General features: G+C 43.4%; 1 protein-coding gene and 1 long non-coding RNA gene across 2 annotated transcripts in view; one reads left to right on the forward strand and one right to left on the reverse strand.

Annotated features, from left to right (window-relative positions):
• The window catches only part of LOC122465125, a 212411-nt gene extending 199073 nt beyond the window's left edge, over nucleotides 1-13338 (reverse strand). Inside the window, exon 1 of the long non-coding RNA XR_006289708.1 lies at nucleotides 13223-13338. This is a non-coding gene — a long non-coding RNA (uncharacterized LOC122465125). The remainder of the gene's footprint in view (nucleotides 1-13222) is intronic.
• A 423-nt stretch (nucleotides 13339-13761) lies between these two features.
• The window catches only part of SLC35F3 (solute carrier family 35 member F3), a 276240-nt gene continuing 262277 nt past the window's right edge, over nucleotides 13762-27724 (forward strand). Inside the window, exons 1-2 of the mRNA XM_043543306.1 lie at nucleotides 13762-14326; nucleotides 14930-15159. Of these exons, the coding sequence (XP_043399241.1) occupies nucleotides 14274-14326; nucleotides 14930-15159 (283 nt within the window). The 5' untranslated portion in view covers nucleotides 13762-14273. The remainder of the gene's footprint in view (nucleotides 14327-14929; nucleotides 15160-27724) is intronic.

Genomic DNA, 27724 nt, shown 5'->3' on the forward strand with positions numbered 1-27724 from the left:
TGATTTTTCAAGAAAATGAGAGAATTAAAAAGTTCTTTAAAACAAGGAGGTTATCAGACTGAGCACAAAGCTATATGAAAACTCATCACTTACAAGGTTGTTTTAGTTTTTAAAGTTCTCGACTTATGAATAATGTTTAGTTAAAAAGTATTTCAAACAACAGATATCGGGAACAACTTTGCCTGTACTCACATATTCATTAAAGAGATGATAAATAATTCCTCTGAAAAATCTCCAGTCTTTGAAACAAAGTGCCTGTGAATTTTGTGGGTATTAATCAGGAATAACTTTATTAAATCAAGGGAGTTATATCAGCCTTAAAATTTCTGTAAAATGAGATTAGAATCAGACCTTTGAATTTCAAATGGGAGGATACTTTGGGCTTAAAATTTTATGATTTTAAACATGTATATGAGTCAGAGCTTGTACAGTATTTTAGCAATGCAGAAAGACAGCTACTTATGTCTAGGAACAAGGGATTGTTTGCAGCTGAATCCACTAGGAAAAGACTATTTGTTCATTATTCATTTACCCATTCCATTTACTTGCCACAGTTTGCACAATTACATTTGCCACATTGGTTTTGCAGAGAAACTGAAGATGTTGGTCTTGGCCTTTGTGTAGTCATTTACACCTGGCAAAGTGCATGTATGCACTCATTTTAAGTAAGTAAATCCATTTATTCATGTCTGAATATTGGTGACATCATAGCAGAATTTTCTAAAGCCTTTACGGTCCATCACCACCTTTGAGTACTCAGCAGCTCAGCTTCCAGTGATCTGCCACACACCATGCAAACATCCCTTTGCTGGTCATCCCCTACTATGATGACCCTCCACCATTCCTTCCATAATAACCTTCTCAAGGTTATTTCCATCTCTACCCCAATGTGATCAAAGTATATAGTTGTGCATCTGTTTTCTGACATCAGGATCTGCTTCTCTCCAATAATATTTCTAACATAGACGTTGGGTGGTGGCTCATCCAGGACATACTCAAGAGTCTTTGCCAGAACTGAATTTACAGATTCCAACATTTTGTTGCATAACGGTGGTGGTTGTAGCAAGAGTATCATGTCATCAGCATAACTGAGGTTGGTTCACCAACTCCCCCTCTGTCAAAACCTCCCAAGGCTTGTCCCATAATAAATTCTGCATATATGTTTAAGAGGCTTGAGCAAAATACGATCTTGTCTCAAACTCTGCCCAGGAGAAAACCACTCACTGTCACCTACTGCTGTTTGCACCATGGTCTGTTGCTGGTGGTGGAGACTTGCAGTGAATTCTGTGAAATGCTTTGGAATTCATGTCTGCCAGTATCTTTCAAAGACAGTACTATCAAACTGTATCAAATGCTTTTGCACAGGTGTAAATGCCTACACAAAGGGTAAAGGAGTGGAGAATCAGGCCAATTGGTTCTAACTCAGCCCAGATAAATGGAGTTTGGCCCTCTTACACCCGGGTGATATTTGGTCCACTCGGTGATTCTACTTTGTGTCAAACATCAAGAGGATGACAATTTTTACATGTGCCAGCTTTTTTGTTTTACTTTTCAATAGGTCAAGCAAATGCACGATAAATTAAGCTTGATGCTTTGAATATCCAAAATAATAAACCACACCACTTCTGCCTTTATAGTTCTGCACACTAAGCACCACTAGCATCAATGGGGAAAAATTGTTCCGGACTAAAACTATCACAAGGACAGCTACTGATTCAACCTTTAAAAATATGATTTAAAAGCTTTCTGAGTTTCCTTAGCACATGCCCTTTGGCATAACTGAACTCGCACTGCAGCCAGTCCAGCTCAATCCCAAGCATGTTAATGAAGTGTCTTAGCCTTTTTATTAATTCTACAAGCAGAATAGTCCATTCAGCAGTAACTCTGTGAGAAAGCTTAATCAAATCATGTCATTGTTCCAAACTTATCACCACAAGAAATGGAAAATCAGCTAAAGAAATACAGGATGTAAATATTAGCTTCACACTAAACAGTCTTCCACTGAGAAGCAGTGCTGCCTTAAGGCTCCTGTGGAATAGCGATGCTAACCTTTGGCCCTGTGCAGACATGCAGTAAGCCTGGGATATTGTTGACTATAAATGAATGGAGTAGAGAAACTTGAATAGCATCTGTGTGTATTATGCTGTGGCAATAATCAGGCAATCAGTCCTTACTATCACTATCATGACAAACTCATCTATTTCTGAAACATTAAAAAAATATCTGTTAAATGTCTCAAAACCAGTTGAAAAGATACTGGAGTGGAATAATGTACCACTCGGGTAAATGGCAGTTTTAAAATATACCAGTTCCAGATAAGGAAAGGCTGAACATTTTACAGGAAGAACATACTTGATGTCTTGCAGGAAAAAGTGACAGAACTGTAGTCTCAGCCAGGTTGGGCAAAATATTTTGATAACTCTTCCTTTCACCCCTCCAAAAAATTCTTCCTGAACAAGGCACTGAAAAGATGTGCGTGCATGACTTATTATAGTATTCAAAATGCAAATATGGAGATGATGTCCATGTGATTAAATTGCAGGGCCATGTAAGAAATAAATTTATAATGCACTTTTGACCATCTTGTATGCTCTTAGTTCACAAACCCAGCTCCCAGGATTTTTAACATTCCAAACAGCTGAGTAGCCTCAACCAGCTGCCATTGTATTTAAATAAATAAAACAAACCACCATCCCTCTCCCCAGCCTAGTGATTCACTCTCCAAATTTTCCTTTTTCTCTTCAGAAATTACTCCTGCCCAAAGACGCACCCAGGCATGATTCAGTCCTGGGCCAGTGATGCATTTTCTGTATTCAAAAAAATGTCACAGCTTTACACTCCAATACTTTATATAGTTGCAAGACTAGAAACGGGGGAGCTTTATCCCACTGGAATGGGGGAGACTTCCAGCTTCCCGGTGAGACCAGCACCAATGGGTGTCATGTTACACAACTCACCAAACACATCAATTCCTTCCCCCGCCCAAATCCAGCACTTCTTCCTCCAGTTCCCAGCCACAGTCTCACCCCTTTCGTCTCAGATTCTCCATGGCTCCTTGTGGAATTCTCTTCTCAACAGGGCGGACTGAGCAGGCTGCTGCTCTTATAACTCCTCTCTTTCTCTTATCCCTGGCGGCTCAGCTTACCTCTCAACCAACAAGGCCCCAAATGTGGGATGCTGCCTCTGACAATGACCCCAAAAGAGCAGGGGACAAATTGATATGGAAAACTTCCAAGGCCTGGGGAGCCATTGCTTCCATGTAAATAATTCTTTTTGTAACCTCCATTTCATGGTTCTTCCTTTCTGACTAATTATTTTGGAGAGTAAAAATGAGGGGACACCAAATTGGTGTGGGACAACGGTGATCTTGGCATTAAATGAGTGGTGGCCCTCCAAACGTGGGGTTTGGGAAGTTTGCTGCTTAGCATTTTCTACCTTTGGCACCTCCTCTAGTTCCCTTTGGGCTCTCCCTAGAAGAGAAGGAAGAAGCTGAAGGCAGGGAGGCAAACTGAATGGCTGGTAGGGGAAGCAGCAGAGGGAGTCTCAGCAATCGATCCAGAGAGCCAAAAAACCTGACCGTCAGCAGGGAGGCCAGGGAGCCAGAGGAAGGGCTAGCAAGCCCTAGTGCAGGGGAATGTGATGGACAGGAAGTAGACTGGGAGGTTCCACTCCCAGACAAGGGTGCTGTTTGTAACTGGAGCATTTTATTATTTTTTGCCATAATCCAAAACCAAAGACAGTTTGCACAAGCCCGCTGCTAGAGGGCCTTTCAGGGAGCACTGGCCTCTTCCAACCACAGACTGGTCGTCAGAGCTGGGTCCCTTCTGTGATCTCTTCAGAACAGTTCCAACAGGGCACAGGAAATCATAGTCCTGGATTTCCATCCAGTTCTTACACAAATGAGTTACATTTACATTAAAATACTCTAATATACATATTCTGACTTATGAGTCTTACACAGGAGAGCAGTAGGCAGGAGGGAAAATGTGAGGGGTCAAAGATTGGGGGGCAATGAAGTAGATGAATATTGGAACTAGTTGTTATTCCAGAGGAGGGGCAGGACAGGGAGAGAGCTGGAAGAGGGCAGAAGAGGGAGAGGGGAGTGGGCTAGAAAAGGAGATGCATTGTTTTGCATGTGGTCCTGGCTGAGTGGAATGGGAATGGTGTTTTGTTTTTTATCTGTTTGTTTATATATTTGAAGAAGTTTTAACCGATTTACAAATATTACTGTGTAAATATCAGAGATAAGAAAACAGATCATCATTGCAACAGTGATGTTTGCTTAGAGAAACTTCATACAATAATATTATCATCAGATCTCCCTATCTCATAGGAAGCCCCCATTCAGCAGACTAAGCCTCTTTATGGTACTCAAGATGTGTTGTTTCTAGTGACCTCCTCAGACTGAGTGAAACTTCTGATTACACTTTGATCAAACCAGACAAATCTATTAAATGTTAGCATTTTTTAAAAAACAGACAGGTGTGCTATGCATTGTGGGGATGTCAGAACAGTGGATAAGCTGAATACATATGCTACAACTGGCCTCAGCAAATGGGATGAATTAGAGATGTCAGTCACTGCTTGCGTAAGCAGATAGGACTTCACTGAGGTCAACTGAGTTGTTTCTGCTTACACCAGCTGTGAATTTGGCCCTGATGTCAGCTCAGAATTTCAACCTGAACTTTATTATGACCACAAAAGTGTGGAAATTTAAGTCAGTTGGACAGATACATTTTATGGAAATATTAAGTTTTTTATATAATATGAAATGAAAACATTTTGACAGGATAGACTAGAAGAGCTCCAGTTATGTAATATGTTAGGTTGCTGATCCCAAATATTTCACATGTAAAACAGCCTGTCAGACTACGATACCCTTACTCACGCTGACTAGCACCTTAATCACCAAGTGGTTCCCAGTGATTTCAGTGGAACCACTTACGGGTTTGGTATGACTCAGCATGAGGAAGGATGTCAGAAACTGGCCCCAAGTTTGTTTATATGGCAAAACTGTGTAATTTAGCTATATAGCATCTCCACACATCCCTAGAGTATTGTCACCCTGCGTGTTGTATTTGCCTGAGTGACACTGTAAGCTCCTTGGGATACGAACCTTTTCACTTAATGGTTTCTGTATACCTGCAGTGCTCAGTCAAACAAAACAGACAGCTATGACACAAAAGTATTGCCTATTTAAAAGACTCAGTTACAAGGAGACAAACTAGCTTTTTTCCCCACCACATTTCAGAGCTTCTAGGTGCGCTTTTATGAACCCGATGAGGGAGACCAAGTTAGATGGCTTGATGCAATAATTTTCATTTATAATTGTTTTAATGTATTGTGATATAGCATTACTATGCTTACTGTGGTCATTGTACAGAATGTGTTATGCTAGTCATGCAAAATTCTACTTACCCTCTCCCTTAAGGTATTATTTTTTGATGGGTATAAACTCCAGTCTTAGGGAAACTTTTGTCAAACTAGTGCTGGTGAAAGTGAAAATAATCTTTGACTGCAATAAGGTATGAGGTTGTCAGTAACACAGCCAGTAGGACATATTAGTACTCTGCCTGTTAAGATCTGACTGCCTAAGGAACTGTCAGTCAAGAGTATAACTTCCGGATGACTAGAAACATCTGTAGATGCTGGTCCAGATCCACAAAGGGACTTAGATATTGCACTCTCAGGGCTGGTTTACACTGAGAACTTACATTGGCATACCTATGTCACTCAGGGGTGTGAAAAATCCACACCCCCGAGTTGCATAGTTAAGCTGATCTAACCTGTGCCGAACCTCTCCCATTAGCATAGGTAACGTCTATACTGAAGTGCTACACTGATGCAGCTGTACCACTGTAGCATTTCAACTGTAGACAAGTCCTCAACATTGCAACATGTAACTTGCAGATGCCTTGAAAATCACTGGAATCCACAAGCCCTTTGTTAAGCACCTTGGCTCGCTATATAGTGAATGGTTTCAGAATAGCAGCAATGTTAGTCTGTATTCGCAAAAAGAAAAGGAGTACTAGTGGCACCTTAGCGACTAACCAATTTATTCGAGCATAAGCTTTCGTGAGCTACAGCTCACTTCATCGGATGCATTCCGTGGAAAAAGAATGCATCTGATGAAGTGAGCTGTAGCTCACGAAAGCTTATGCTCAAATAAATTGGTTAGTCTCTAAGGTGCCACTAGTACTCCTTTTCTTTATATAATGAATGAAGAGAGATAGGTGGCTGAGAATGAGATCCAACTAAGCTAGCTAATCAGAGATGCTAAGGAGACAAGTGTGTCCTAAGCCCTGCTCCTCTCAGGACGTTAGGTACTTAAGTCTAGACTGCAGAGAGGCACCAATCTGTCTGGCCCAGTCTTATTTAATTATCTATACAAAGTGCACCAGTGTCCACAGGAGAGACAGAGACACTCTCATCAGAATATCTTATAGTCCAAACTGTCCTGCAGTGGCTCAAGAGAATGATCATCAACCTCAGGGCAGACTGTTAGGAAACAGGGCACAACCCTCAAATTGGTTGTGAGTGCCAGACTTAGATTTCACCAATCAATTACCAAGTGTAAACTCCTCGGGCACTATAACAGCCTTAACACGGAGGCACAGATAGTCTCCCCTCGGTACTAGGATCTGTCTTACCACCCCGGTGAGCCTACCTTTGCGATAGATGGTCCCTTACACCATAAATCACACCAATATTCAGGTGACTTCCAGCCCCAAAGGACCAGTCACTTACCCCAGGTAAATTGTACCTTAGATCTCACATCAAAGACAACACCTGTAGCCAATCTTATAATAAACTATATACAGATTTATTAATAGGAAAATAAAAAGAGAGTTGTTTACAAGGTTCAAGGGGGTAAACATACATGCATACAAATGAGTTCCAATCTTAAGTTTAAAAAAGTAATACACACTTCTATAATAAACTCTATACGTCATGTAGGGCTAATCCAGGCTAAGCACTGGGGATCTTTTGCTTATGCCTAATAATCTTTGCCCCACCCCCACCTCCCTGGAGTCCAAGCAGCATAAAGATACAGTTTCTCCTTGTTAGGGGTTTTTTATTCCCCTCTCCCACTTCTACTTTCAGCTTCAAACCCAGCCAATGGGAAGAATTCACTTGTAAGATTCATGTTTGGGAAGGGGGGGGGGGAGGAGGAGAGGGAGGTGGTGGAAAGTAAACAGCAAAGTCTTTTGTCCTCTTTGATGTTCCAGTCTAGTCTGTCTGGTGTCTGGGTCCTCCTTGTCGGGCAGAACATAACACCTTCTGTTGGAGACCAGCATTCACACTAATTAATGTGTCTCTCTCCTATCTAGTGATTTACACCATTACAAAGGCTTACAATGCAAGTGCTCAAATATTACCTTACAATACATGGATCACTTCTGGGTCTGGCTCTGTTTAATATCTTCATCAGTGATTTAGATAATGGCATAGAGAGTACACTTATAAAGTATGCAGAAGATACCAAGATGGGAGGAGTTGCAAGTGCTTTGGAGGGTAGGATTAAAATTCAAAATGATCTGGACAAACTGGAGAAATGGTCTGAAGTAAATAGGATGAAATTCAATAAGGACAAACACAAAGTACTCCATTTAGGAAGGAGCAATCAGTTGCACACATTCAAAATGGGAGAAGACTGCCTAGGAAGGAGTACGGCGGAAAGGGATCAGGGGATTATAGTGGATCACAAGCTAAATGAAACAGTGTAACACTTGCCAAAAAAAAAAAAAAAAAAAAAAAAGACATCATTCTGGGGTGTATTAGCAGGAGTGTTGTAAGCAAGACATGAGAAGTAATTCTTCAGCTCTACTCCATGCTGATTAGGCCTCAACTGGAGCATTGTGTGCAGTTCTGGCACCACATTTCAGGAAAGACGTGGACAAATTGGAGAAAGTCCAGAGAAGAGCAACAAAAAATATTAAAGTTCTAGAAAACATGACCTTTGAGGGAAGATTGAAGAAAATTGGGTTTGTTCATCTGGAGAAGAGAAGACTGAGAGGGGACATGATAACAGTTTTCAAGTACAGAAAAGGTTGTTACAAGGAGGAGGAAGAACATTTTTTCTCCTTAACCTCTGAGGATAGAACAAGAAGCAATCGGCTTAAATTGCAGCAAGGGTGGTTTAGGTTGGATAATAGGAAAAACTTCTTAACTGTCAGGATGGTTAAGCACTGGAATAAATTGCCTAGGGAGGTTGTGTAGTCTTCATCATTGGAAATTTTTAAGAGTAGGTTAGACAAACAACTGTCAGGGATGGTCTAGATAACACCTAGTCTTGCCATTAGTGCACGGGGCTGGACTAGATGACCTCTCGAGGTCCCTTCCAGTCCTATGATTCTATGAATGTGAGATACAGATGTTATAAGTGAGATTATTGAATACTTGTGGGTTGCTGCATGCATTAATCACTAAACGAATTCTAAGAATTCTAATACCTATTTTAACAATACTAGCACACAGGTGAGCCAGACTGATTTCAGCTATGTATTTGTCAGTATTCAATTGAGGTACGGGGACCTTGGCATGAGCTGGCACCTGGTCTGCCAGCATCACACAGGCATTAAGGCGCTCATCTGAGATGGAGGAAATCCCTGTGCAAATCCTTTCTCCTCATCAGGTGTGGGGCAGGAGGAATGAGGGGGAACTCGATCTCGGGTGTCCCACATCCCAGAGGAGTGTTCTAACCACTTGACTAGAGGTTATTAGGGAGGCCCTCTTCTCCCTCAACATCTTCTGTGCAGCTAGGCATGCTTTGAGCATACTTAGTGGACTGGACGCCATAGGTGAGATAGATGGGGCAATGCCTATCTCCTCCTGGTATGAGGATCCTGCTGGGGCTTAGGCATGAGATAGGCATCTAGGGGCCTACCTGAGGCAGCAGTGCGCATGCCCAGAGGTTGTCACTCATGCACCAAGAGGATTTTTACAGCAAAAATGTAGGCACCATGTGAGTTTAGGTACCTACAGATGTAGGTGGCAGTTGAGCAGAGGTTTTGTGGATTACAGTAGCACCTAAGTCCCTTTGTAGATCTGGACTACTGAACAGAATACCCTGTGCTCTGTTATAGCAAGTATTAACTATTCCTTTGTGCTAAGACATTTTGTGAATACAGCTGCTTTTCATAATATGGTAAAGCCCAACTTTAAGCAGTGCTTGGGGGTTATTCATATTCTGCTATTGAAATGTCACACTGTTGTGTAAACATCTCTTTGCAGAATGTTTCACAGGTGTAAGCTCTCTCATTGATTACTGCAGCAAAACTCTGGTGCCACAACAGCCCCACCAGATGTCCTCATTAACATGCCAGCTGACACATTGTGCCAAATCTTGCTTGAGATGTTCATGTCAGTAAAATAAACCAGATTTTGCCTAGTCTCTTAAAGTAGCATGTTCTATAATACTATATTGTGAGTTTCTCTGACTGTTGTATTGTATAATTGTTGCTTGTTGTGGGAGAGTGTTATTAATATTGCAACATATCTCAAATGTTGAAAAATCATGAGTTTTTTTTTAAAATAAATTGTTTTTGATCCTCTTTATTTGCCTTATAGGGTGCAAGGAGGGTCACATTTTCATGCTTTCCCCTGCAACCATGATGGCTAGAAACATACTTCTTTTTTAATGAAAGCTAAAATTCTCTTGTATTCACATGAATCCAGCAGCTGGGGCTTTAAGAAAAACACAAAAGCTTATGCTCAAATAAATTTGTTAGTCTCTAAGGTGCCACAAGTACTCCTTTTCTTTTTGCGGATACAGACTAACACGGCTGCCACTCTGAAATCTATCAATTATTGTGAGACTCACAATAAAATCATGAGTTGGCAATTCCGATGTTTCCTTTTACTGTAGTTTTGACATTTTAACTTTACTGACACCTGCAGAGCCCCTGTAACTGCACCCCCTTATACACTTGACCAAAAAGAAAAAGAAAGTTCATCTTTTTATGAATGACTGTTGTAATGGATTGTCAATACTATCACCCAAAAGATCCAGTGTCACACTTTGCTGTGTGCCGCTTATAGTGTTACACTCATTTGTGTAGTTTCATTTACATTAGTTTCTTGCTGTAGTTTGAAAAAGAAGAGAGCAGGAAAATAATCCCCTATCAGCAGGTCTGAGTGTGAGGAATTGTTCTGGTTTATCTCTAAATTGACATGTAGATACTGTGGCTCCATCTCCTTTGTACCACTCTGGTAGCACAGAGGATGGAAAGTTGCCCTAAATAGGGCAGATAGGCAGAATCCCAGTGAAGTAGGTGGCTTTATGCCTCCCACTTCTGGTGTCAAACTGTTGGATCATATTAAAGAAGTTCTGTATTAAAATCACAAATGAGATTGATTCCCCATAGTTTAAATTCCAGGGTATTACTAATCTATGTGTGAAACTTGCAAGCTGCTAATTGTGTTAGTAGAGTCTGTTCTCAAAGCAATTCTTTGTAACAACAACTACTCACACTGAGAGAGACTAAAAGCAATACTCTGTAACAGAAACAGCACCCAGAGACTCCCCGCCCTTTTTGTTGTATTCATCTCGCTTTGTTAACAATTGTGATTAAAATAGAGATAGAGGATGTATGTGGATGGATGCTTGGTGCAGATAATAACTGAATGATCAGGGAGGTGCCAGCCTAAGAATGCAGTGTCCATCGGCTGAAGAAGGCATCAAGTGGAAATAACCAGAGGACCCCCGGCAGGCAGACTGGAATCCACCCAAACAGCCTCAAGAATGGGAGAACCAAAGAACAAGATAACATCTGGTGGCACGGAGCCGTCAGGACTGTGCCATCTGCTGATTGATTCAGCAACAGCATGATGAAGCAATTCCTATAGACTGGCATAGGAAGAAATTCCTATAAAAATGGACTCTAGAAAGTGAGCACTTTGGGGTCTGATTCTGCAAACCAACCTCCAGGAGCATCAGATGAGCATCTGACAAGGCCCTTCTCCCTCTTCATGTCTAGGCCACCTGGCCAGTGGCTTGGCATGAGGAACTCTAAGGCTGGTAACTATGATAACAACCTTGCAGAACAGTGTGTGTGTGTGTGTGTGTGTGTGTGTGTAAAAATATGAGATTGAATGGAATGTTATAGCTATAACTAACTGCTTACTATGATTCTTTCTGTATTCACAATAAATGTGGCATTTTGCCTTTTCCCCTTTAATAAGATCCTGCTGGTTTTTATTTTATTGGTATAACAAAACTAGGTCTCACGTTGAGTGGAATTTGGCTGGAACCAGGGAACTGAACCCGCATTACACTATTTTTAATACACATTGAGAGTTTTACACTATGCAGCAATCGGACACTTCGGGGTACTACTGACATGAGAATTCCTTCATGGTGAATTCCCACCCTCACCTTCCACACAAAGCCTGGGCATCTAAGCTCTGTGCAGGGAACTATGCTGGGTTTGGGAGGAAAGTAATCCCAACCCAACTCTATTTATAGCTATTGTTTCAGATGCTACTCTGGACTAGGGAATGAGACCCCTGGACAAAGTTTACATGAAGCCAATGATCTATGTAATTACAGATTCAGTGGGCATCTTCTTGACACTGTCCCAGCCATCCTTAAATCCTTCCTGCACTATGGTTAATGTTTACCTTGCAAGGAGCTCAGCTTTGTTGCACAGAGGGCTGAGTTTCCCTGCACAGCTCCTACCCATCTCTGTATAACAGGACCACAATTCTGCTGTATTGGGGGGTTTCACCCTGAGTTCCCAAGCTACAGTTGTTTTCACTTTAGCATACTGCTATTCAAAATAATGATTGTGTATGCAATAAATATATATTTTCAATACAATACACAGCTCAGATATTTAGTTTAGCTTTTGTCTGATAGATTTTTTGTTTTTATTCTAGATAAAGCGACAATGATTCTTGAACGCTATGCAGGGCAAGTGGTTTTATTTAACTGACGTCTATTAACTTTGCAATTAAATGCCTAGGTGCTCTAAAATATATCAAATTGAAGAGGAAAGGGGGAAAAGATTTCCCCCTGGTCCTTCTGCAAAGATTCTTCTATTAAAACAACAACAACAACAAGCCATGCTTCCACATAGGTAAATCTTCGTACATGTTCCTACTTTCAGATGGTCAAATGTTCTCATAGTAAATAATACTTGCAGATTTTAATCCGATTTTTAATTGTGTATATGTACACAATGAACAATATATAGGCATTAAGACAATCTAAGACAATCATTCCCTATATTACTATAGGTCCTGATTCAACAAGATACTTACCCACATGCCTAACTTCAGCACATGAGCAGTCAGTGGGGCTACTCACATGCTTAGACACCTTGCTGAATTGGTAATGGTCCTAATAAAAAAAATCCAGACTTGTAGTCTCTTTTCAGGCAAGGTCATTAGGAAGTCAGTTGGAGTTTTTCTTGACTAAGGACTGCAGGACTGGGCCCAAAGTCTTTGCAGTGTTAACACAGACATTTAGGTAGGATTTTCAAATGTACCCAACACTGGGCTAACTTTGCTCCCATTGACATCAGTGGGAGCAGAGTTAGACCAATGCTGAGTGTTTCTGAAAATCCCACCTATAATTTTTGGTTACATGATATATTAAGGTTCCATTTATGCTGGGTTAATGAGTGCTTAAAACATGTTTTAATCAATGGTTAATCAACTGTTATAAAGTCTAACAGCTCAATAGGCTGGTTATAAGTGTGGCTTATAACTACCTACTGTATGTTCATAACCATCTATAAACTATTCTAATTATGTCTGTAACATGCTTAAAACATATGCTAATCATTTACAAACCCTTTAAAATCTTTGTAAATGGAACCTTAACATAAAGTGCTACTGTTCCTTTTTCCTTTCGACAATGCTCTTGTCTTTCTTTGTTCCAGTAGTCTCAGTGCTCCGAAAATGTATTTATTTGTATGGCAGTAGCAACTAGAAGTCCCAGCCCCACTGCCCTATGCACTGTTCAAACACAACAAAAAGCCAATCCCTATTCCAAATAGTTTGTGTTCTTATGATTAAATCATGAATCTCTAGAAGCCTGGAGATCCGGACTCAAAACTGCGGCAGACCAGCTGTGTCACCGTGGGCAATTAAGTTACATTCTCAGGCCCAAAACGTGCCTAATTGAAGTCAATGGGCGTTAGGCACCTACATACCAGGATCCGAGCCTCTGCTCCTTAAATTCCACAAAGGCAAAACGTGGATAATTCCTACCTACCTCACAGGAGTGGTTGGGTTTCATCCTGATTGTTGTTGGGAAAGTGCTTTGAGATCCCGGGATGGACGGTGCTGGAGAAGCGCCATTACAGCCAACCTCTGATTTTTAGGAAACTCTTTGAAAATCCGCTATCCAGGGTTTAGTTACCTTCCGAACTCCCCAACCCAGCCAGGCTGAAGCCCAGGGTAAATTCCTACAGAGCCCCTAAGCTTGACGGGAGCAGCGCTACGTCTCGGGGGGTTAGCTTCAGCCCCGCAAAGCCGCCGCTCCTCAGGGCCGAGCGCCACTTCGGCCGGGACCAGCTCAGCGGGCGGGACCGGCCTCGGCCCCCAGGGTCGGTGCCGGACCCTGACGCGCCACGTTGCAGGCCGGTTCACTGGGGGGCGCGTTGGGAACGGGGCGACTCCGAACCTGCCCCACTGGGCTTTTGACGTCACCGTTGTTCAGTCCCTGCATTTGCCCCCTGGGGCCCCTCCCCCCCGCAGCTGAGCGCCAGAAGCCCGCCCACCCTGAGGAGCCGGGGCCCGCGGACAGGTGCCTCTGGTCGCCTCCCAGCCCCTGCCGCGCCCGCCCTCGCAGCAGCTGCAGCGGCGGCGGCGCTGCCTGCCCCCCCCCCAGTCGGAAGCGAGCGGGACGGCCACAGGCGGCGCAGGAGGAAAAGTCGGAACTGGGCTGCGGCCCCCCCAGCCGGAGGAGCGCGGGAAAGCCAAGCCCTGCCCTGCCCGGGGAAGGGGGTGGGGAGCGGGCGCGGAGCCCTTCCCTTCATCCCCTAACACAGGCTCCGCGGCGGCAGCAGCCAGCCGGCACCTGGCCTCCGCTGGGGACCGGAGACGCACCTGCGGCGGCGGCAGATTCAGCAGCAGCAGCCGCAATCTGGGCACTTCGCGCCCCGCTTCTCCAGCTGCCGGTGCAAGCCCTGGCAGCCCCTCTGCAGCGCCTGCGGCCCCGGCCCCTGCCCCCTTCTTCTTCTCTGTCCGATCGGCCGGTGACAGCCCCCGGCTGCACCTTTTCCTGAAGTCTGGGAGCCCCCACTCCACCCCTGCTTTTCCCTATGGGGATCCGAGAGTTTCCCAACGGCACGGCGAGGGGCAAGACCACCGCAATGTGAGTATCACCCCCGGGGCGGCGCGGGCAGGGCGCTCCCTTCTGTTGCACCGGGAAGGGGACCAGGTACCTGCAGCGGCAGGAGGCGCCCAGCTGTGCTGCCTGCTATCCCACGCTCGGGTTCCCGGGGGGGATCTGAGGGTCAATCCCAATGGGGGGGGTCCCAGTCTTGTGGGGGAGGGAGGGCAACACGTGAAGTTCCCGGTACTCCTGCCCCCATCTCCCCGGGAGGCCGGGAGCCAAACGCCGCAGGCTGCGCACCTGGGCAAGGGAGTTCTTCTTGGGGTGCTTTAGACAATGCTAAACTTGCGCTGGAGCCCTATGGTTTGCGGGGGGATCAGCTGTTTGTGGGGTCCGCGCTCAGCATTTTTGCCCCTTTCTCAATAGGCAGCGCGGGGGGGGGGGGGGGTGTCGGAGTGGCTGGCAGAGGGGCGCTTTCCCTTCTCCCGGCCCGGGCAGTGCCCAGCCCCTCTTGGCCCCTGTACACTTATTGGGGGGCGAAAGGGGAGCTCCCGTCCCTTCCTTCGCCAGGTCAGCGCTCGGCACCTCCCAGCATGTCAGCTGTTACCGGGCCGTGTTCACGTCCCTTTCCTGCCTTTCCAGTGGCATGAGGAGATCTCCAGATGTCAGCCCCAGGAGGCTGTCAGACATCAGCCCGCAGCTCCGGCAGCTCAAATACCTGGTGGTGGATGAGGCGATCAAAGAGGATTTGAAATGGTCCCGATCCGTGGAAGATCTCCCCAGCGCTTCCGTGGGGCTCACTCCCATCGAGGAAAGGATTCTGCGGATTACCGGGTATTATGGCTATCAGCCCTGGGCTGCCAGCTACAAAAGTAAGTCCCTTGTTTATTCCTTCTCTTCTTACCAGCGGTCGCAACACTCCTCCCTTTCGCCCTCAACTTTGTCTGCTGCAGCAGCAACAGCCTCTTCTCAAGCTGCCTGCAGGGTGTGGGGCAGGGCTTGCATTGCACTCTGGATTTAACCCCGTCTCCCCTTTTCTGTGGCAACCCCTCACATTGCTACTTCAATGTCCCAGCAGTTTGGAGGAATGGAAATTAACTGCCTAATTTTATTTACTACCCTCCTTTTTCCTAAACTGGATCATATCATCTTTGTCAGTGTTGTAGTTTCCTCTAAAATATTCTCTTTCCTTTATTTGGTAGGTTTAACTATGTTTACTTTATAAACTGCTGCTTTGCCCTTTGACGTTTGTGGTCTGATGAGATTGATAGCTAATTCAATACTGAACAGTAGAAAAAGTTGCCTATACTCTGACTGTGTTTGAGGTGGCACTAGGTGGTGGCATTGTGATCAATTCAATACAGATTAGTGTGAGATTTAATCATTTGAACTTTCTCCTTATTAGGAAAAATGCTGGTGATTATAGAAAACATGCTAGCTTTGGGCAAAGGGATTTCAGTTTAGTGCTGGAACTCAAGACAAATGTGAACATTACAAACGGTTGCTGTGGCATAACATCGTTAAGTAAATCATTACTTTACATGTAGGTTAAAGTTTGCATCTTTTATACTGAAAATGATATTTTATCACTTTATTAAAATGTCTAAGTTGAAAGATTTAAAGAAATGCTTTCATTCTCTGCTAAGGGATTTAGCACATATAGTATTAATTTTTTGCGTAAAATCATGCTCTGAGTGATTTGGTGTGAATCATATTAAATTCAGTATTAAAAATATTGCTCTCTGTGTTGCTGATGCCATAAGTGAAGTATAATGATCAGCTTATTTGTGACAATTGCTTGGGTGCACTGGAGCTTTTTAAACCTGTTTTAGTTTTTGAAAGTAATATATTATTCAATATCCTCTCCCTACTATCTTGAAGGATCATTGTGTTTTTGCAGGAATTAAACTTTTCCCTGAATTAAAATATATTTACCCTTTCCAACACAGCTTCCTGTCTGCATGTTCATAAACTTTGGTGAGAAACTTATCATAGTGTATAGGGATGTAAAGCTGGGTTTCTCTTCATACGCTGTGATGATATGTTGAAAAGCTTTAATAAACATGTTGGAAATATTCATACTTCTATAACATATAGTTGTATAACTTGTGTAACATTGGTCTTCCATTGTTCATCATTACCAAAGATGACTGCATGTAGTAACAGTTTTTAAGAATTCATTTGCTCTTGTGTGGAAGTCAATACTGTTCAGAACATCACAGTTTTCTGTTGTAAAAATATTATTCTACTAGAGGATCATGATTTTGGTGGAAAACTGGTTTTGACAAAAGAAGTCTTTGTTCATTGTATGCATTTCTAATGCATTCATCCTTGGATTATCTGATTGCCAATGCACTTAATAATAAAGGGGAAAGAGACAAAAAACATGTTATACTGTATTTTTCTGTTTTTCATGAGCCATCAGCAACTCATTAAAACACTATTGCAGGATGTTAGAATATGAATTAGCAGATAAGGTCATAATAGTTTTTGTGTAAAACCAGTTTATTGTATTTTTCTATGGTTATTACTATTCTAAGAGTCTGATTTTGCTGCCCTTACTCACAGGGAGTTGTACCTTTCTTCAAGAGTAGTCCCATAGACTTCATTGGGACCATTCATCTATGCAAAGTTATTGGATCCTGTGATCAGACCATGTATGGGTGCCAACTTCTGGGTTGGATATTAATGTTCCTATCTGACACCATGACTAATAGTCCAATTGAATTCATGGTGAGTTACTGCAGATGATCTTTCTAAAATAGTAAAAGTCATTTTCAGCTGCTCAGTTATAATCTATTGTTGACATTTATAACTCCACCGTAAAAGTTAATTGTGAGCCAAAACTTGGCCTTCAAAGGTGTGTTCTCCATAGCAATTTAAAAAAATAACAAATGACATCTTAGAATTATAATGGTGGGAAATAAATATACAACTTTTCTGAGGATTTTAAAAAAAAATCTACCTCAGAATAATTTTACCTATGATGTGAACCCATTTCACAAACTAAAAAGATAACAACAACCATATTTTATAAGTCTGGTGATAGAAATGTAGAAAAGATTATTTACATCTCTAGCAAGTGTTACTTGGCATGACTCCAAGGGAGCTACTTTAATTTACATCAGCAGGGGATGTGGCCGAATGCATGTAAGTTAGATAAATCAGCAAAACTAGAAGGCTGGTTTTATATCAACACTCGGAAAACATTTTTAAAAACTCCTTTATTTTGACTCATGGAAGTGGTCATGAGATAAGGAGCCTTTTACATTTTAAGTGGCCAGGTTTAATCAGACTAGGTCAGTGGTTTTCAAACTTTTGTATTGGTGACCCCTTTCACATAGCAAGCCTCTGACTGCGACCCCCCCTTATAAATTAAAAACACTTTTTTATATATTTAACACCATTATAAATGCTGGAGGCAAAGCGGGGGTTTGGGTGGAGGCTGACAGCTCGCAACCCCCCATGTAATAACCTTGCAACCGCTTGAGGGGTCCCAACCCCCAGTTTGAAAACCCCTGGACTACATACTGTGAACAAAAATAATTTACATTAAAATTAAATTGTAAACTCTTTGGGTAGGAATCCTGTCTTATTATATATGTCTGTAACAAGTCTAGATACTGTTTGCACCGTATAAATAATAATGAAGATAATGAATTGAGTGTGGGTGCTCTGTAGGAAACTAGTTGATGATCGAGTTCTTAGCTTGTGAATATATAAATCAGATTTCGTTTCCCTGCAGCCCCTTTTAAGCCACCTCCACCACCAATGACATTTTTGTTATGAAAGTCTATCATCTAGGACCAGATTGTGCACCTGTTGCTTATAATAGTAAGCAATTCCTCATGTTATTATTTAGACTCATATAGTTTATCTAAGGGTATGTCTACACTACGAAATTAGGTCGAATATATAGAAATCGTTTTTGTAGAAATTGTTTTTATATAGTCGATTGTGTGTGTCCCCACACAAAATGCTCTAAATGCATTAAGTGCATTAACTCGGCGTAGTGCTTCCACAGTACCGAGGCTAGCGTCGACTTCCGGAGTGTTGCACTGTGGGTAGCTATCCCGCAGTCTCCGCTGCCCATTGGAATTTTGGGTTGAGATCCCAATGCCTGATGGGGCAAAAAACATTGTTGCGGATGGTTCTGGGTACATGTCATCAGGCCCTCCCTCCCTCTGTGAAAGCAACGGCAGACAATTGTTTCATGACTTTTTTTCCTGAGTTACCTGTGCAGACGTCATACCATGGCAAGCATGGAGCCCGCTCAGCTCACTGTCACCGAATGTCTCCTGGGTGCTGGCAGACGTGGTACTGCATTGCTACACAGCAGCAGCAACCCATTGCCTTGTGGCAGCAGATAGTACAATAGGCCTGAAAACCATCTTCATCATGTCCGAGGTGCTCCTGGCCGCCTCGGTAAGGTCGGTCAGAAGCGCCTGGGCAGATCTAGGTGCAAGGACTAAATTAGGAGTGACTTGACCAGGTCATTCTCTTTAGTCCTGCAGGCAGTCCTATTGTACCATCTTATGGTAAGCAGGCAGGAGATGCGGATGGCTAGCAGTCCTATTGCACCATCTTCTGCTGAGCAGGCAGGAGATGTGGATGGCTTGCAGTCCTTCTGCACCATCTGCTGCCAGCCAAAGATGTAAAAAATAGATGGAGTGGATCAAAACAAGAAATAGACCAGATTTGTTTTGTATTCATTTGCTCCCCCCTCCATCCCTCCCTCCATGAAGTCCTGCCTGAAATACCAGAGGGAGGGATAGCTTAGTGGGTTGAGCATTGGCCTGCTAAACTCAGGATTTTGAGTTCAATCCTTGAGGGGGCCATTCTGTGTGACAGTTGTTTTTGTTTCTCCTTGATGTAAAGCCACCCCCTTTGTTGATTTTAATTCCCTGTAAGCCAACCCTGTAAGCCATGTCGTCAGTCGCCCCTCCCTCCGTCAGAGCAACGGCAGACTATCGTTCCGCACCTTTTTTCTGTGCAGATGCCATACCTCGGCAAGCATGGAGCCCGCTCAGATCACTTTGGCAATTAGGAGCACATTAAACACCACACGCATTATCCAGCAGTATGTGCAGCACCAGAACCTGGCAATGCGAAACCGGGCGAGTAGGCGACATCATGAGAGTGATGAGGACATGGACACAGACTTCTCTCAAAGCACGGGCCCTGGCAATGCGGGCATCATGGTGCTAATGGGGCAGGTTCATGCTGTAGAATGCCGATTCTGGGCCCGGGAAACAAGCACAGACTGGTGGGACCCCATAGTGTTGCAGGTCTGGGACGATTCCCAGTGGCTGCAAAACTTTCGCATGTGTAAGGGCACTTTCATGGAACTTTGTGACTTGCTTTCCTCTGCCCTGAAGCGCATGAATATCCAGATGAGAGCAGCCCTCACAGTTGAAAAATGAGTGGCAATAGCCCTGTGGAAGCTTGCAATGCCAGACAGCTACCGGTCAGTTGGGAATCAATTTGGAGTGGGCAAATCTACTGTGGGGGCTGCTGGGATGCAAGTAGCCAACGCAATCAAAGATCTGCTGATATCAAGGGTAGTGACCCTGGGAAATGTGCAGGTCATAGTGGATGGCTTTGATGCAATGGGATTCCCTAACTGTGGTGGGGTGACAGATGGAACCCATATCCCCATCTTGCAACTGGAGCACCAAGCCGGCGAGTACATAAACTGCAAGGGGTATTTTTCAATAGTGCTGCAAGCACTGGTGGATCACAAGGGACATTTCACCAACATCAACGTGGGATGGCAGGGAAAGGTACATGACGCTCACATCTTCAGGAACTCTGGTCTCTTTCAAAAGCTGCAGGAAGGGACTTTATTCCCAGACCAGAAAATAACCGTTGGGGATGTTGAAATGCCTATAGTTATTCTTGGGTACCCAGCCTACCCCTTAATGCCATGGCTCATGAAGCTGTATACAGGCAGCCTGGACAGTAGTCAGGAGATGTTTCAACTACAGGCTGAGCAAGTGCAGAATGGTGGTAGAATGTGCATTTGGACGTTTAAAAGCACGCTGGCGCAGTATACTGACTCGGTTAGACCTCAGCAAAACCAGTATTCCCACTGTTATTACTGCTTGCTGTGTGCTCCACAATATCTGTGAGAGTAAGGGGGAGACGTTTATGGTGGGGTGGGAGGTTGAGGCAAATCGCCTGGCCGCTGGTTACGCGCAGCCAGACACCAGGGCGGTTAGAAGAGCACAGGAGGGCGCGGTGCGCATCAGAGAAGCTTTGAAAACCAGTTTCATGACTGGCCAGGCTACGGTGTGAAAGTTCTATTTGTTTCTCCTTGATGAAACCCCCCGCCCCTTGGTTCACTCTACTTCTCTGTAAGCTAACCATCCTCCCCTCCTCTCTTCGATCACCGCTTGCAGAGGCAATAAAGTCATTGTTGCTTCACATTCATGCATTCTTTATTAATTCATCACACAAATAGGGAGATAACTGCCAAGGTAGCCCGGGAGGGGTAGTGGAGGAGAGAAGCACCGGGAGGGGTGGTGGAGGAGGGAAGGACAAGGCCACACAGCACTTTAAAACTTATTGAATGCCAGCCTTCTGTTGCTTGGGCAATCCTCTGGGGTGGAGTGGCTGCGTGGCCAGAGGCCCCGCCCACCGTGTTCTTGGGAATCTGGGTGAGGAGGCTATGGAACTTGGGGAGGAAGGCGCTTGATTACACAGGGGCTGTAGCAGCGGTCTGTGCTCCAGCTGCCTTTCCTGCAGCTCAACCATATGCTGGAGCGTATTAGTTTGATCCTCCAGCAGCCACTGCATTGAATCCTGCCTCCTCTCATCATGCTGCCGCCACCTTTCAGCTTCACCTTTCAGCTTCAGCCCACCACTTACTCTCCTCAGCCCGCCACCTCTCCTCCCGGTCATTTTGTGCTTTCCTGCACTCTGACATTGTCTGCCTCAACGCATTCGTCTGTGCTCTGTCAGTGTGGGAGGACAGCATGAGATCAGAGAACATTTCATCACGAGTGCGTTTTTTTCGCCTTCTAATATTCACTAGCCTCGGGGAAGGAGAAGATCCTGTGATCCTTGAAACACATGCAGCTGGTGGAGGGAAAAAAAAGGGACAGTGGTATTTAAAAAGACACATTTTATAGAACAATGGGTACACTCTTTCACAGTAAACCTTGCTGTTAACATTACATACACAGCACATGTGCTTTCATTCCAAGGTTGCATTTTGCCTCCCCCCACCACGTGGCAAACCCTTCACCCCTTCCCTCTCCCCGTGGCTAACAGCGGGGAACATTTCTGTTCAGCCACAGGCAAACAGCCCAACAGGAACGGGCACCTCTGAATGTCCCCTGAAGAAAAGCACCCTATTTCAACCAGGTGACCATGAATGATATCACTCTCCTGAGGATAACACAGAGAGATAAAGAACGGATGTTGTTTGAAAGCCAGCAAACATACACTGCAATGCTTTGTTCTACAATGATTCCCGAATATGCGCTACTGGCCTGGAGTGGTAAAGTGTTCTACCATGGTGGACGGAATAAGGCTGCCCTCCCCAGAAACCTTTTGCAAAGGCCTTGGGAGTACATCCAGGAGAGCCGCAAATACCAGGGCAAATTAATCATTAAACATGCTTGCTTTTAAACCATGTATACTATTTTAAAAGGTACACTCACCAGAGGTCCCTTCTCTACCTGGCAGGTCCGGGAGGCAGCCGTGGGTAGGTTCGGGAGGTACTGGCTCCAGGTTCAGGGTGAGAAACAGTTCCTGGCTGTCAGGAAAACCGGTTTCTCCACTTGCTTGCTGTGAGCTATCTACAACCTCATCATCATCATCTTCCTCGTCCCCAAAACCTGCTTCCATGTTGCCTCCATCTCCATTGAAGGAGTCAAACAACATGGCTGGGGTAGTGGTGGCTGAACCCCCTAAAATGGCATGCAGCTCATCATAGAAGTGGCATGTGTGGGGCTCTGACCTGGAGTGGCCGTTTGCCTCTCTGGTTTTCTGGTAGGCTTGCCTCAGCTCCTTAAGTTTCACGCGGCACTGCTTCGGGTCCCTGTTATGGCCTCTCTCCTTCATGCCCTGGGAGATTTTGACAAACGTTTTGGCATTTCGAAAACTGGAACAGAGTTCTGATAGCACGGATTCCTCTCCCCATAGAGCGATCAGATCCCGTACCTCCCGTTCGGTCCATGCTGGAGCTCTTTTGCGATTCTGGGACTCCATCATGGTCACCTCTGCTGATGAGCTCTGCACTCACCTGCAGCTTGCCATGCAGGCCAAACAGGAAATTGAAATTCAAAAGTTCACAGGCCTTTTCCTGTCTACCTGGCCAGTGCATCTGATTTGAGAGTGCTGTCCAGAGCGGTCACAATGGAGCACTCTGGGATAGCTCCCAGAGGCCAATACCATCTAACTGCATCCACAGTACCCCAAATTCGACTCAGCAAGGCCGATTTCAGTGCTAATCCCCTTGTCGGGGGTGGAGTAAGGAAATCGATTTTAAGAGCCCTTTAAGTCGAAAAAAAGGGCTTCGTCGTGTGGACGGGTGCAGGGTTAAATTGATTTAACGCTGCTAAATTCGATCTCAACTCCTAGTGTAGACCAGGGCTAATTTATTTAGACTTTCAGAAGTCCTTTGACAGGGTCCCTCACAAGAGGCTACTAAAGAGACTAAGGAGACATGAAGTTAGAGGCAAAGTATTGTCATGAATCAAAAAAGAGACTGGCTTTTGCCATTATGAAAATTGACCTAATCAAGCTAGATGAAAAGACAAAATCATGGCAAATGAAAGTTAATGTTATAAAGGTGAAGCAATGCACATGGGGGAGAGGGGACATTTAAATTATTGATACACCTTACAAAGTTCTGTGCTAACAATAACCATATCAACCAAGGAAAGGGACCTGAATGTCACTGTAGACTGCTCAATGAAGACTTCTGCTTAAAAAAAGTGCAGCTGCTGTCAAAAAAGCAAGCAAGATTTTAGGGTGCATAAGGAACGAGATGGAATAACACAAAGAACAATACAGAGACGGTGTTCTCTATTAGGATACTGATCCCTGTTAATCAAAAATTAAGAAATTATTTGCTGTCATAGCAACATTGTAATAACTGTTTAGTTCTGGCTGACTACCATTTTTGAGTAGACTCTGAATAGACATTTTCATCTTGTGTCTTTCATTTTCAGGGAAAGAAAAGGACTACGGAATGGTCATTGATTTTTAACAAACACATCAATTGCTTTACAGATTTCTTCATGCAGCTTTAATTAAATCTAATATCTTCTGTAGTGTGCTATTTATGTATGTGGAAATTCTGGGCAGAACTGTGGCCCATAAGAGAGACTGGGCAAGCTGCTGTAACTTGAGCAGGTTCTGAGGGCTCTCTTTATGCTGGTGACTGTAGACCAGCCCAGAATCGAGAGAGCACAAAGGTGATTTGAAACTACTTTAGCTGCCACCCCCATCCCCTGCTGCCGGCTGCAAATTTTGTGTACATCTCTGGGAGGCACACCACAGAATCTCATCCTAAATTCTGTTTTGTTGGAGGTCTTTTCATATGTTTGGAAGGCCTGAATGGTGATGTCACAGGAGGCTAAAACCTGAGTTGCAGCTCTTCTAAATTCAGATTGCATGGGGAAGAAATGCAGAATCCAAGCCTTAGGTGCTTAACAAACTAATTAGACAGAAAAGTCAATTAATGATTACATTAGTTCTTTTGAAATCATCATCATCTTCCCGTTGCTGATGCAGGAGCACAGAATAAAATAAATATTGTTTCAAATATTATAGTGTATTTAGGAATGTCCTTTTTAATATCTACAATTACTTTAGTTCTACATTTTCTGCAATTTGTAGAAACATAGTTCAACTATGTTATTCTAAATGTATACTAACTTATTTGCCACATTGGGAAGGGTGTACATTCTGGTGATTACTGAACTTCTATAGGCATCAATACTTCTCTAAATAGAAATAAAAATGGGGAATAAAGCATGGTAACATGAAATAATGTGTATTTTCTACAAAAAACTGCTTATAACAGAACTAGGTTTTGAATTTTGTATGGCGGCAACACTTATTAACCTTCTGTGGTATGTGTACCAGAAATTAAATTTCACTGGAAATAATTCCCGCAAATAATGTAGGGATTTTGTACTTACTCCTGGAAATCTCTGGATGTGGAGAGGATTTTACATAATATTTTCTAGAGGAAGCTTTGATATTGCTATTACTTAATCATTAGTCTTGTGTACCAGACAGTGTTCCTCTTTTCTGCATTTCAGATTCTTTTACATCGTCATTTAACACTTTACAAGAAAATGTAATATTCTTTCTCTGTATAAGAGAAATGCAGCAGAAATGCAATCTCTAAACAATGTAAAGTCAATGTTTTATGACTCGCTAAGCACTTTTCCTCTCTTGATGAAATTATTGCACAAGGAAAATGGAAGCCCCCTTTGCCCCCTTCATTCCTTTAATAGAGCATTTCTGCCTCAAAAAGTTGTTAAAATATTCCTTTCTATCACACCCTCATACAAAGGACAATATTGCAAATAAATATAGGAGTGGAAAAGTCTTCGGGTGAAATCCTGGCTCCCCTAAAATCCATGGGAGTTTTGGCCTTAACTTCAGTAGAACCAGGATTTCACCCTCCAGGTTTAGGTCTTTGAATTTGCCTGCTATGCACACTCATTCTAAGTGCTATGCACTGAACACCTGTTCCTAAGGCAACTGCATCCAATTATACTTACCCATACATTTTTTTAAAAGATCCTGAACCCTATTGAAGAACTCTATTTAAAATATAGAATAATTTACTACCTTTAACAGATGTGCAATTTTAATTTTCTTTCATCCTGCACTTCCTATTTAATTACTACTACATATTTTGTCCTGAGATGGGTTAGGAGCATCTATAACAAAGGAAAAGAGGAATATTTCTCCTTCCTTGTCCCCAGGAAGCTACATATACTGGACTCTGCATATAAGTGGGAGGGGGGGAAATATGTATACTCATATGTACATACACAGTCTCTCTCTTTCACTAATTCTTTCTCTCTCTCTCTCTCTCTATTCTGAGACCAAGAATGAAATCTACTAATTGACACATCCAAGATAACAATCAATAATACATTGAAAAATACATTGATCAGAACATAGTACCTCCTCAAGTGTATATAGCATTGCATTTTAAATGGAGGAAACAAGCTACATTAATAGGTGAACCAAAGCATTGAATATTAAAGAGGTTAATGATAAACAGGCTTGATCTTTTCACAGTCTGTTGTGGGGTAGGATGGTATAAAAGATGGAATTCTTTGCAGATAGAAACACAGATGATGTTGGTGGGTAGTGGGGGAGCATTAAAATGTTCTGGAAGAAATTCAAAATGGCAGTAAAGGGAAGACAAAGTTTAAATATGATTTTATGTAACTTGTTGGATTTTGGTTTTCTTAAATCTATCTACCACAAAAAAGTATAAATAATACAAAGGATGTCTTAGAGGAATGTCTAATTCAAGTTTAAAGTCTGTCTAGTGAAGACTAGTTGGCTTCAGATTAATGCATTGACCTCTGACCTTTCAGATTTTATTTTAAAGTCATAATATTGCAGTCTTTACTCAGGTGAAATTCTCACTGAAGTTGATGGGAGTTTTTCTTGAACAAAGATTAGGATTGAGCCTCCAGTGTATTTAGGTCCAACATGAAAATGAGTTTTCTGGTCTAATCATAGTCCTTAATGGATTACTGACCACCACACAGTTTGCTAGGGAAGCATTCACAAACCTTCACACATACCCAAGAATGGAGTAGATGTTGTGTGTCAGGAGTGTGGTGAGTTGGCAGCATTCTGGAGAGAATAATGTACACTGCCTGCTTGTACTATGTTTGGTTTCAGCTGGAGCTTTTTACTGTCTTCATAAACACCAGGTACTATTATAAGGCCAGATTCTTGCCCCCCTGTTCCAGGTGGCTTTGTGCCCCTCAGGCAGTGCAAAGTGGCAAGAATCTGATCCCAGCTGGCCATTTGAGAATTCCCCTAGTTGTGCTCAGCTAACGTAAACTAGGGTAGCCAGCTCCCTGGTGCAGAGGAATGGAACATTGTGTACTTGTGCTCTGCAATCCTTAACGGGCCTGTGGTCCCTCAGGGACCGTAACTATCTGATGTAAGTTATGGGAGCCTAGTGGCCACTTCAACTCATGCTGGGCTGAAGCAGCTTGAGAGCCAGGGAGCTATCACTGACTCCCTGACTGGCCCCACCCCCATCTTCTCTGAATGGGTCTTGGGGCAGGAGAGAGTTGGCACCATGTTTAGTTTTCGGGGAAGAGGATGATACTTGGCTGTATAGCATTAACCAAAATCACTTACATTATTCATAGCCAGAATTTTGCCTTTACATCAAACCGTGCACATACTGACTTCTGTGGGAATTATGTGAGTGTGAGGTTGGCATAAAGCAGGGGTGGCCAAACTGTGGCTCGCGAGCCACATGCGGATCTTTTATAGTTAAAGTGCTGCTCACGGAAACCGCATACACACTCCATCTACCAGATGCGGGGGAAGCTTGGGGCTTCTGCCCTGTGGCAGGGTGGTGGGCTACGGGCTTCAGCTGGAGCAGGGCAGAAGCCCCCAGTTCCACCATCCCACCCCAGGGCAGAAGCCCACTCCAGCTGGTGTGCCCCAGCTCTTGAACTTCTGAAGATTATAGTATGTGGCTCGGAGGGTCAGTAAGTTTGGCCACCCCTGGTATAAATCAAAAAGGGCTGGGAAGCATAGTACAATAGGAGGAATTTAGCCTGTGGAACTTATCCCAGACCTTGAATGGATATAGGAGGCATTGTTAAGCCTTATGTATCTCCCCAGGACAGGACACAGTAGCTCCTCCAACTGAATTGCTATACACTGTGTAGTAACTGGGAAGTACTAAATGACACTGGATTCTGTGATAGCTTCTTTCACTTCACATCTGTCTTTTTTAAACAGTGCAAGGTTGAACCAGTTGTGCTGCCAAACAGCTATTCTCAATAGATTTCACTGTAAGACTCCACTGGCAGCCAAATTTAAGAGGGGAAAAAAAAAGAACTACATAGGATTGAATTTAATTGGGATCTAGGGTATTTCTCTGACAGTATCCAACATTGGAACTTTTGTCTTTTTTTTTCTGCTTTTTTTTATAGACCTAATAATTCTACCATCTCATTAGAAAGATTTTAATCGGTAACTTCTTTATGGGAGAAATTTAGAACCTTAATTAGGACATTTCTTTTTACCTGCTATTGATTTAAATAATTTTTCTTACACCTTTGTATTCATAAATTCTTGGGATTAACTAGTGAGCACAGTTTAAACTTTATATTGTTTTCATTTCCCACTTCTTTTATCACTTTCATTATGTTTCTGTTGTAGTCATGAAACAATGGGGATACTGTTCAGTGGCCA

Source organism: Chelonia mydas, chromosome 3, assembly GCF_015237465.2.
Source record: "Chelonia mydas isolate rCheMyd1 chromosome 3, rCheMyd1.pri.v2, whole genome shotgun sequence".
Classification (NCBI taxonomy): Eukaryota; Metazoa; Chordata; order Testudines; family Cheloniidae; genus Chelonia; species Chelonia mydas.